General features: G+C 51.8%; 1 protein-coding gene across 5 annotated transcripts; it reads right to left on the bottom strand.

Annotated features, from left to right (window-relative positions):
- Nucleotides 1-1,409: 1,409 nt before the first annotated feature.
- Nucleotides 1,410-11,603, bottom strand: LOC122379355 (adenylosuccinate lyase-like). Of its 5 annotated transcripts, XM_043361489.1 has the most exons (11): nt 11,578-11,603; nt 9,480-9,481; nt 5,901-6,073; nt 5,469-5,672; nt 4,755-5,037; nt 4,109-4,260; nt 3,557-3,663; nt 3,106-3,216; nt 2,547-2,727; nt 2,179-2,355; nt 1,410-1,837 (listed from the first exon to the last, which is right to left on the bottom strand). In XM_043361489.1, exons 3-11 carry the CDS (start codon nt 6,039-6,041, stop codon nt 1,751-1,753), a joined length of 1,443 nt encoding a protein of 480 aa, XP_043217424.1. In that variant the 5' UTR covers nt 6,042-6,073; nt 9,480-9,481; nt 11,578-11,603; the 3' UTR covers nt 1,410-1,750. The 5 variants fall into 5 exon arrangements, with proteins under 5 accessions (XP_043217424.1, XP_043217425.1, XP_043217427.1 ...); XM_043361490.1 differs by lacking the exon at nt 11,578-11,603 and having other exon boundaries at nt 9,458-9,483; XM_043361492.1 differs by lacking the exons at nt 9,480-9,481; nt 11,578-11,603 and adding an exon at nt 9,368-9,450.
- Nucleotides 11,604-11,960: the final 357 nt, after the last annotated feature.

Genomic DNA, 11,960 nt, shown 5'->3' with positions numbered 1-11,960 from the left:
GCGCAGCAGTCACGGACATTCTGTGAAACTAACGGGACCGACCACTGCCACTTTCACCAATCGATGCAAGAAACAACAACGAGACAAAGACGGCCTTGTCATGGACGTATTTATACGTAAAGCACCGAAAAGTGAGTCATTCGGCTTCCTCAATCTTCTTTCCGTGCTCTCGCTGGGTGACTTCGATTTTTCACGGACGTCGGGCGGCGCGAAAATATATTTGAATTAAATATCGCATTTGAATAGCCTGAATAATACGCTGCTTACACAACTATAAAGGACTTTATGTCTCAATTCATTTAAATCTTACAGTGACCTATCGGTTTCCCCTACTCCACGTAACTTGTGCAAACCCTCACCGTTTCGTCACTTACTGGCAGTTGGCACAGAGCTTTACCGAAAAGTCGAGTATGCGCCGTTACAACACGAAGCGACTGGCAGCCGATTCTAAGGTTCCTTCGAGGTAAGGCCAGATTGATAGGGTAGGGGACCAGTTTTTTTTCGTGAGTATTTCCCTAAACATGTAGGGCTGCAATTTTGACCATATTGTGTTTTTCATGTTCAGCTGCGTCGAAAATTATGCTTTAATTTGTAACGGTTCCCTGGCACTGAGGGCGTTGCGAAGTTGCGACGTCTTGTAGTGTACCGTACAGGGGTTCACTTTTGACGTCATAAGTCCGTGACCTGGCCTGAAAATACGGATGGTGTCAAAGGATCCGGCTTGAAGCTGATCGGGCCTGTAAGTCACGTATGCTCGCTTTCACTCAGCCCCTATCGCTTATGCACTCCGATCAACTCAGCGAAAAACAGTCTGAGGTAGGTAGCACCCGCTCGGCAGGGAAGGTTTCCGATCTTGGCATGTCGGCTAACGGTCTCAAAATAAATGTCATCCACTGTTTTAAGAACACATCACACAAAGCCCGAGTGCCACGAAAGATTAAAGGCTCTATTTTGTTCAGCTCGCCAGTAATTACCATCCTTCAGATTTCTTCAGCCGAAGACATCGCTGGTCGGGTGGGGTGCATGACCATGTGCCCTTCTCCCACGATGCCGTGAGCCTGACGCCCAGCCCACCCTCGCATGATTCTCACGGCGTCGTGGAGCTAAACTCCGTCTTGTTGTAAAATCCATACAAACATCGTTGCTGAGTTTCGATTCGCTTCGCTCCATTCGAAAATTCGTTTCATCCCTTCAAAATGTACCAACAGCACGCACAAGGCGAACTCCTCGGCCGTTTCAAAGCAAGATAGCTACCTACTTCTTTACGTCGGTAACCTTGAGGAAAACACTGAGATACTGAGATACGATTTAAGACTTTGTAGTTTTCGAGCCTATAGCAATTGTGCCTTTCATTAAAGTTAATAAACGCTACTTGAAAACCACAGTCATTATGACACCGAACATACGAACGGATCTCGTTTCTATATTTTTCGGGTAAAAAAAAAACAAAACTGAAATGATATTGCACAGTTATTCATGTCCATTGCCCAATTCTTGGATTCATCCAGATGGGGCGTAATTCAGTCCACAGCAAATTGTCACAATTCTGAAATCTCAGAAAATATATCCTCTGGGTACTCACTGCACTCATGCCCCATACAATGCCCCATACATACGTGATACAAACTACAGACTGGCCCATATATGTCTTATAAGTTTCGACCCCGTCCCGTCAGGTCCATTGACTCCTCCTTGGCACATCAGACCGACCGAGTGTGGGTGTCCCTCGCCGCTGACCGGGCCGGCGCGGTCAGATCTTCAGCTCTGCGGAGCCCTCCAGCTGTCCCTGGTACAGGCTCAGCACCGGCGCCACCTCCTCAGAGAGAAACTTAGACACCTGGCGGAGGACAGCGGGAGAAGCGGGCGTCAGACCACATCGATCGAACGAACCGTCAGGCAACACCGGTAGGATGGGACAGGACCGTCAGACCACACCGATTACATCGACCGTCAGTCAAGACTAGACGGCCAAACAATACAAGCGCGGAGATGGGAGGCCGGGCCGCCGCGCGGTCTGGTCAGCACATATACACATCGCTCTACAACCGACACAAGGCTCTCTCCTAGCCGATTCTCGGCTCTTTCCCCAGCTGTTTCCAGTCGCGTCCCTCCCCAACCGATTCCCTGGGAAGTGGGTACCCCCTCCCTGCCACCACCGGTGCCCGAAGTCGCTCTCACCTGCTGTTCGGCTCGGCCGGTGAACGAGGCCGGGTCCAGCAGACTATCCAGCCGGGCGTGCACTGGCGCAAAGTAGTCCGACTGGCGCAGCCGGCTCACCAGGTCGTTATCGAGACCCTCCTGTTTGACCCGGTCTCCGGCCGCCTGCGAGAGCACCCGCAGCTGCTCGTGACACTCCTGGGGGAGGGACGGGATTCGGTCACACCTCTAACAATACCCGGTCGAGCTGCTCCTGGTACAAGAGCAGCTCTAACTTGTCCGTCAGGCAGACTCGCAGTCTCAATCACCTACCCGCTGGCGCCCAATCACAGGGGCCCGCGCACCCACTGACCTGTCTGTCGGACAGTGGGGTACACAGTTTCACTGACCTGTCTGTCGGCGCCCTCCTTGACCATGGCCATGATGATGTTCTCGGCGGCCATGAAGGGCAGTTCCTGCTGCACGTGGCGCTCAATGACGCGCGGGTAGACCACCAGTCCCTCGCAGATGTTCTGCAGCGTCATCAGTACGCCGTCCGCCGACAGAAACGCCTCCGAGAGCGTGATCCGGCTGGTAGCGGGAGCCCGGGGCAGCACGGGTCAGAGAGGTCAGTGTGGGGTAAGAGAGAGGTCAACAAGGGGTCACAGGCACAGCAGGTGACAGGGGATCAGCGTGGGGTCAGTGTGGAGAGAGAGAGAGAGAGAGAGAGAGAGAGAGAGAGAGAGAGAGAGAGAGAGAGAGAGAGAGAGAGAGAGAGAGAGAGAGAGAGAGAGAGAGAGAGAGATGGAGATGGAGATGGAGATGGAGATGGAGATGGAGATGGAGATGGAGATGGAGATGGAGATGGAGATGGAGATGGAGATGGAGATGGAGATGGAGATGGAGTTAGAGATGGAGATGGAGACAGACAAACACAGAGCGGGGCAACCGTTGGCCGTTCGTACGTACCGGTTGGCCGAGTCGTCCAGAGTGCGCTCCATCCACTGGGTGGCGGCCGTCTGAAGTGCGTTGGACGGCAGAGTCATCAGGTGGCGGGCCAGCGCGCAGCACCGCTCTGACCTGGCACGGGGAGGACACAGCACCGTCACAGTGAGACACCCAGTGACCGAACAGTGCCACAGTGTGACAGATGGACAAACTCGGCGTCAGTGGCAGTCCATCGGTTCGATGAAGCATCCAAATCTCTGAGGGTTCTCATCGGCGACGTCGCTGATCCAAGTCAACCCTCCACCCTCCCTGGCAGCTGGAGACGGCGCACCGACAAAGCGTCTGTCCAGTTTAGCCCCTCACGCCATCGGCCACCCATGAGTAAAGCGGGACTCCTCGTGAAGGGGAGCACCGAACTCAGGGGTTTCCGCTTCCCCCTTCCCCGAAGAGGGAGGGGGCTCAGGGTACCAACCTCATGGGGTTCCGTTTGTAAGGCATCGCTGATGAGCCGATCTGCGACTTCTCGAAGGGCTCTTCTAGCTCCTTCATGCTGGCCAGTAGCCGGATGTCGGTACACATCTGGGAATGGGGCCGCTCGGTCAGCGCATGGTCCCAGTCACCAGCTCACGGCCCACGGATACCATCCCACGGACAATGGATACCAGATCACGGACAGTCGGAGGTCAGTACTCAGTCCACATCTGGGAATGGGTGTCGCTCGGTCATCACACGGTCCGCCTCGCCAGCTCATCGACAGCCGGCCCAAAATGCCGTCAAAAAGATGCAAAAGTCCGATCCGGTTCAGTCCTGTCGGATTTTTACCAGAATTCTGTCCTGACAGAGACCGTGCCGTAATCTGATCCTGACCGTTTGGGTGCCTCAGCTTTGGTCTGCCTACCCCCTGGCAGTGCCCGTGCAGTGTGGCTTGACCCTAAAAGAGCCCAGCCAGACCTGACGAACCCTGGCCTCTGCGCGTTGGACGAACCCCGGACCCCGACCCCCCACCACACCATCTCTAACTGACCTTGTGCGCGGTGGCGCCGAGCGCTGCCAGGGCCTGCACCACCTGGACGTCCACTTTACGCGGGTACGTCTGACCGCAGATGGTGTAGCACGAGCTGAACCCGGCCAGCTCAGTGACCCGGCGGTCCAGCCGCTGCACCTTGTCGTGGTCGCCTGCCGACGGACAGAGCTCCGGTCAGCTCAGCCCCAGTTGGGCCTGGCCAGGTCGGGACAGGCCCCGTCACTGCAGGGCAGTTCAGCGCCAGTCCGGTCACGTCAACAAGGTTCGGTCAGAGCAGATAATCACAGGCTAGCTCAGCAGGGGCCGTGTTCAGGATAGGTCGGGTCGGATCGGGCTAGGACGGGTCGAGTTAGGTCAGGTCGGGTCAGTTGAGGTGAGCTTGGGTCCGGTCCGTTCAGGTTAGCTCAGATCAGGGCAATTTGGGCAGGGAAAAGTTCGGGCTGGCTCAGGTCAGTTCGGGTCAGCTCGGTCAGGCTAGGTCAAGCAAAGTCAGCCAGCATCGCCAACGGACACTGACAGGTCTATCCACCACCCATGACAAGGCGGTACACACCCATGACATCCTCTGCCCCGATCGCCGCGGTACGCGCCAGGAGTCGCCAATCTGAGCTGCTCCCGACACTCCCCCTCCCCCCGGCCCGCTCACCGTCAAACAGCTGGAGGAACGAGGCCTGCGTGCCGGTGGTGCCCTTGACGCCGCGGAAGCGCAGCTGGCTCCGCAGCTGGCGCAGCGCCGCCTCGTCCTGCAGCAGGTCCTGCAGCCAGAGGCAGGCGCGCTTGCCGACCGTGGTCAGCTGGGCCGGCTGCAGGTGCGTGAAACCCAGTGTGGGCAGCGCGGCGTGCCGCTCGGCGAACGCGGCCAGCCTCTGCAGGCAGCGCGCCAGCCGCGGCAGCAGGATGTCCAGGCCATCCCGCAGCACCAGCAGGTCCTGGCGGCGGGGCGGACCGTCAGACAGATGGAAAGGCAGGCGGGACTGCTCGTCAGGCGGATCAGACGGTGGGGCATGACGGACCGTCACACAAACCGAACGGACCGTCAGACAGACAGACCGACAGACCGAACGGTGGGACGATGACATGTGCCTCTCAGGCACAAATGTGCTATTACAAACCTAAAACCTCTCACACTCGCCAGGTTCTATGGTCCGGCCCTCTCCAGACGACCAGCGTTTGACAGCAGAGCACCTACCTTACCGTGAACACACGTCATCCACACATTTAGAGCTCACCGCCGATTGTCACCGTAAGTGGTTCCCCCTCCCCCTCCCCCCCCCCCCCCCCGCCTGCCTCTCCGGCCCCGCCGCACTCGGTTCCGCTCCTCGACTTCGCATCCGCTCCCGTTCCCCCTGCCGATACGTACCGTGTTGTCGCCCACAAAACACGAGGTGGCGCCCAGGTGAATGACGCCGGACGCCTGCGGACACGCCGCCGCGAACGTGTGCACGTGCGCCATGACGTCGTGCCGCACGCGTCGCTCGTGCTCGGCGGCGGCGGCCAGGTCGACGTCGTCCAGGTGGGCGGCCATCTCCTCCAGCTGGGCGTCAGTGATCGGCAGACCCAGCTCCTGGGGACGCCACGACGGCAATTAATGTACAGCTGACCAGTACAGCTGTGGGTCACAGAGGTATCACATGGGCTAGCAGTCACATGACCCTTCCTGTTTTATGCTTTACATAGCCAGTTACCTTCTCTGCAGATTGAATGTACCTCTGCTGCTTAAACCAACCAATGTTTGACAGACAAGGAAAATGTTTATGGCTTTACTACATCATTTTCTATTTTTGCAGCTCACCTTTTCTGCTTGAGCAAGATAGAGCCAAAGCTTTCTCCAGGTTGAAAACTTCTTCTGGTCACTAAAGTTGTAATTCATCTCAGGTGATGTGTACCGTGAGGCCAGTGGTGACTGGTATCTCTTGCTGATGTCCCTCTCCATGGCGTCACTGATATCACAAAGCAGCTAGGGAGCTGAAATTAGGAAACTTAGTTAGGATATTTTATTTTCCAGCCTCTTTTATATACCTCAATGCATAAATCTGAGGTGAATACAGAAAATGGCAGCCCAAAATGACTCTTAACTTTTTGATGTATCAACCTTGGGCCTTGGGGTCCTAACTGTGGTAGCTGTGTCAATGTTAGGAGATTTATACGTTGTTTGTTCCCTTTGTAGTGAATCCCTTCTTTTTATCAGGGATGCGGAGCCATGAAAATTTCAGACAGCTTTGGCTCCGGCTCCAGCTTCGGAGAAATAAAATCGGCTCCGGCTCCGGGCAAAAATGTGCCGTCTCCGCACCCCTGCTTTTTATCCTAATCATGTACTCAAGCTCAACATATATGCATTGAATCGGTTTTGTTCATAGGTCAACACTCTGAGCAGTGTTGACCCTCAAAAACCATGCCATAACTTTTCAAATAGCGTCACATGCGAAGTCACAGCACCTGTTACAGCTGCAATTGCACACATAATTTGCATACAGTAAAAATACACACTACTCGCAACTCCCTTTCACTTTCCCTTTTTCATATATTTTCCCTTTTTACTGGACTGTAAGCTCAAACTGTTAAAATGATAAAAAGAACTCAAGGAAACATGTTGACGAAAAGTTTAGTTTTAGTGATTATATTGAATCACAGTAGGCGGAACTATGGTCAAGCGTACCCATTTTCGGGAACGCATTTTCGTTCCCATGTTTGGGAACGATAAACCCAAATATGGGAACGCCATGTAGGAATTATTTAAAACAAGAAAAAGAACCGTTAAATGACGTCCAAAAAATATAAAACGATCGTGAACCGCCTGATATTTGTCTCAATATTGTTGCGAAAGAGTTCGATATTGTAAGGCCCATCGTAGTTTCAAATCGTTCCCCTATTTCTAAAGCAGTCCATCATTCGGGCCGCGAACCCAAATTTGGGAACGCTCTCGTACACTGGCGCTGCAAGCGTTCCTTATTATGGGAACGGCGTACCCAAATTTGGGAATGATTTCAACGACGTCTTTCAGGGGCTCTTTTCATTAACAAGCATCACGTCCAACGCCGCAAATTATTGTTAACACAACAATCATCAGATGACCTTTCCGGCAAGACCGTCGCATGTTTCGCCCGGTCTTCTGCGCTTTTATTCCCGTCGATCTTGCAGCGGGCACGCCCCCCTCTGCAGGATTATGTAATTCACAACGCTCAGCGATGTTCAACAAGGTCTTCCATACCTATATCCACCGTCCGCGCCGAGGGTGGAGACATGTCAAGCACCTGTCTGTTTATCACCGATAGGTGACGAGCACAAGGAAGTATCCAAAAATGGGAACGCTGAATATGTTACACCCTCAAAACACCTAGTCCCATGGAAAATCTACTTTTTTCCTTTCTTAATGAGTGTAAGTGGCAAAAGGCCTGGTAGGATGGGCACGAGGAATGATCGAAATCAGCATAAAAATTATAAATAAGCCACACAGAGCGACCTATATAAGAGAAATTCCCCCAAAACGATCATGCTTAGAAACAGGGAAGACAAAAACCACGCTCATGACGCTCCTTATGAAACAACGCTAAACAGCTAGCATCCAAATAAAATATGTCTTTCCGGGCTGATAAAATACAGCTGAATAATTTTAAACCACTGAAACTGAGTTTACAACAGTAGTTCGGTAAAATCACTGACGTTCCACGCGGTCGTGCGCCCCGACACCAAAAGTCAACATAATTACCTCGGGACTGTCCGCGTGTTCGCTTGCATATGTCAGCATCTAGTGTCGCTAGAATGAAACTTCATAACCAGGCGAAAATTATTATACTTGACCTCAAAATATTAAAACCGCTTCATTTTCCTTTAAATTGCATGTTAAATGTAGTATAACCCATGTTTTCACCATTCCGTCATTTCAAAAAATCATTAAAAATATCATTCGACGGTCAATTTCCTTGTTCAACGGTCAGATTAAAGATAATTTTATAGAGATTTAGTAGGTACTTAAATTAGCGTGCACTTTTTTGAGACATGATGCACTAATGAGTTTTAGTGGGCGAACGGCCGAAAAATTACCTTCCGTTCTCATAAATGGGAACGCCCGTTCCCATATTTGGGAACTCCGCTCCCAAAAATGGGAACGTTCCTATATTTGGGTACTCATGACCATAGTTCCACCTACTGATCAGAGTGGCTTCCAGTAGCTCATCTGTGTAAGAACTAGTGGTGTCAATTTCAGAAAACGTATGTCCAAAGTCTGTCCAATGTCCAATGCTTACGTCGATTGTCCGTCCAAAAATGTCCAAGCCAGCCATTTGTCCAAAGATGTCCGACACCTACGCAATAGTTTACACTCAACACTGTTATTTAATTTGCTTTTCATAGGCCTGGTCGGAATCGGCTGACAGAACTTTGTCAGCCGAGAATAAGCCCCGCCCACACCACGCTGCTGATGGGCTTGTTCATAATCGGCTGACAGGAAACGTCAGCCCAGATGGCGCTGAGATGCTAAGATGGCGCTCGACAGATAGTGTTGAGAGTTGAGACTTGAGGAGAGGTAGCATTTTCGCGCTTTTTTCAACGACTATCTTCCGTTAGTCGTTACATTATATTTCTGAGGTTTATTTGCTGAGGCTATAGAAAAAATTACAGGATTGATAATTGAGGCGGTGCTGGCATTTCGATTTGTAGGTACTGTTTTCAGGCTGACTCGCACATTGCGCCATGAAAAAGAAATAATTGCTATCTTTCGCGAAAATTTTTTAAAACAAAATACGTCAAAAACATCGTATATAAAAACTAACCACCTGCACTATAAAGCTGCGCTTTGACTTACATGCGCCACTTTCGAGCCACTTTGAATCTCGGCTGACGTGCTGCTGCCTTCTCCCAGCAGCCGAAAAGCCGGCTGTCAGCAGAGGTATGACGTCACAGCACGGGAAGGCGTGATACGTCATCAATATCTCAACCAATCAGGGGCTTGGATCTCAGCTGACAACAGCACAGCAGCCGATTCCGACCAGGCCTCTTGTACCGTTACAAGCTCAAAAGTGTTAATCATATCGAAAGCTGAGCTTTCTAATAGCCAATCAATGTTAAACACGACTACTTTTTAAAAATGTTGAGGTGTAGCAAGCGATTGTCCAAAGTTGTCCAAAGCCTGCTGCCATTGTCCAACCGAATTCCGAATTGGACATTGGACAAAATCGGAATTCCGAAGATTCAAGTTCCGATTGACACCACTAGTAAGAACACATAGCAATAACAGCGAAGCTCCGACCTATAAATCTATACCAATCTTGAGTATTGACACGATCTAATGAAAATGTTTCTCAAAATGCTAAATTACATTGAAAAACCGGCACATTGACATATAACACTCACCGCACCGCACCACCAGCGTTACCGCTGGCGTCTCGCTGGTTTCCCCAGATTCTCACGAAAATTTCCCTATTTTAAAAATCATTTCCCTAGATACGGTTATTTTCATGGCGTATTTGACGTACTATTTTCATTTGAATTTGACCTCCTCATTCTAACCATTCGTGCTATAGTCGCTGCGTCCCAAAACAGCAATTTACTACATTCTGTGACGTTAACGTAAGAGATTCTAATGAAATTGCTGGCATATAGCAAATAACTGTACGTGGTATGGTTGGTTGGTTGGTTTGGGTTAAGCACCCAGTAAACATGCCGACGTCGGCCCGACGTCGGGCCGAGGCTCGGCCCGACGTCGGCCCAACGTCGGTTCAACCTCGGCCCGACATCGGCTGGACGTCGGATATGCCCGCATGTTCCGACGTCCAGCCGAAGTCCAGCCGACGTCGAGCCGACGTCGGGCCGAGATTGTTTGCCGAGGTTGACGAGATCGTTTGTCGTTGGACCGACGGGGCCGACGTCGGCATGTTTATTGGGACAACGCGCCAAAAATATCAACCGGCGGCGGGATTCGAGCCCCCCACTCGCCGACGTCGGCATGTTTACTGGGACAACACGCCAAAAGCATCAGCCGGCATGGGATTCGAACCCCGTGTTATTCGAACGCGAGGCTAGTGCGCTAACCACTACACCACGGAGCCAGCTAACGAGTACGGTTTGTTTTGTTGGGCTATGCTCTTTCGGTCCGACAAGACCATTTCAGAGCCGGAAGGATCATAGGATGGAGACATTGGTCTTCTTGGCGAGCACCCTGGGTCCAGTTCATATAAAGTCCAGCTGGTCCCATTGCTGTTACGTGACACTTATTGGGAAGGGCGACCCCACAATGGATTCATATAGCCACTCTTACACACCTGCACCAACGTTTCCCAAAGTGTCCCTTTGATAAGTGGCACTTTGGCAAAGTGACACTTGCCGACTGGCCTTTCTATATGAACTGGGCCCGGCTCTGGTGAGTTGCCGGGGCTGAGCCTGACCAAAGGATAGGCCGAGCAGCCCCCAAGCACTGACCGCACCCGGCTACGGGCGAGCTCGGCTTACGGGCAATCCCAAATGGGATAAAGTTTCCCGTCCAGTCCGGATCAAGGGGTTGCGGCGTGGAGGAAGATTTGAGTTTCCTGAGGATATTTTGAATACAGAAGTTCTTTATGAAACATGAAACATGTATTTTATATTATTTTAACGGTCAAAACAGCGGCCGATGTCGGTCCGACGTCGCCCCGACGTCGGCTGGACCTCAGCAATTGATCTCGGTCCGACGTCGGCCCGACGTCGGCCGGACCTCGGCTGGCCGTCGGAACATGCGGGCATATCCGACATCCAGCCGACGTCGTGCCGAGGTTGGACCGACGTCGGGCCGACGTCGGCATGGCGATGCCGAGTTGCCGACGTCACCCCGACGTCGGCCGACGTCGGGCCGACGTCGGCATGTTTACTGGGCACCACATCCAGTGGACCAAGGTGCTAACCGGAACTCTCACGCTGTTCCAAGCGGTCAGGTAGCGGCAATGCCACGTGCATTGCCCGGGAACGTGGTATGGTATAATTGAGTGGTATATCGCAAATTGTGTGTTGCGACTCGAGGCGCGGGAAACTACCGTATGGGTAGCGGTAGTGCTGGCGTAAGAGACAAGTCGATGCATTATTTTGCACCGTCAGTTTAACCGTAAGGAAGTGATATGCGCTAGACATTGTAAAAACCACGCCAAAACAAAAACTGATGTAAAAAATTAGCCGCACCCGAAATGGTACAAAGCAGCAGTTCGTTTTGAAATAATAGCAAGAATTATATATAACTACATGCCTAGGTACGTATGTAATTCCCTTCATATCTTTAAAACAAGAGCATCAAACCTTAATTTTGTGAAAAATGTTCTCATATTTTTTTTTTATATGGCATGCGGAAGAATAATTTATGACAATAATGATTTCGATTGTTGAAAAAAACAACAATTTTTCGGGTTTGTGGCATTTCCCTAGATTTCGTGTGAAATCCATATATCCCTAGATCTTCACTGATTTCCATAGAAAAGGGAAATTTCCCTAGCAGCGGTAACCCTGCGCACCACTCACCCACCGAACGCCGGGAAAAAAACGTCATGCCGCTATCGTATGAGTTGCGCCATATAAGCAACAAATGGCAGCATATGGTAGCTGGGGGAAAAGACCGAAAACCCTTTAGAACCGCAACGAAATGGTCAGCGCTCGGTATAGAACCAAGGTAGAGAGTAGAGACCGTTCCCTGCTTCTATCCTGGGGATGCTGAAATCCTTCTCCTCAGTCCTCCACGCCGCAACCCCCTCCGGCCTGGAAGCGGACAGGCACCTTTATCTCATGCGGGCTGCTCCCTTGGAGCGGCACCGCTGCTCCCTTGGAGCGGCACCGCTGCTCCCGAGGGAACGCACCCCGTAGCCGGGTGCAGCGAGTACCTGCCTGTCCTTCGGGATGG

Source organism: Amphibalanus amphitrite, unplaced genomic scaffold (genome assembly GCF_019059575.1).
Source record: "Amphibalanus amphitrite isolate SeventyFive unplaced genomic scaffold, NRLGWU_Aamphi_draft 000076F_arrow, whole genome shotgun sequence".
Taxonomy (NCBI): domain Eukaryota; kingdom Metazoa; phylum Arthropoda; class Thecostraca; order Balanomorpha; family Balanidae; genus Amphibalanus; species Amphibalanus amphitrite.
This window is presented reverse-complemented; position numbering and strand designations above follow the sequence as displayed.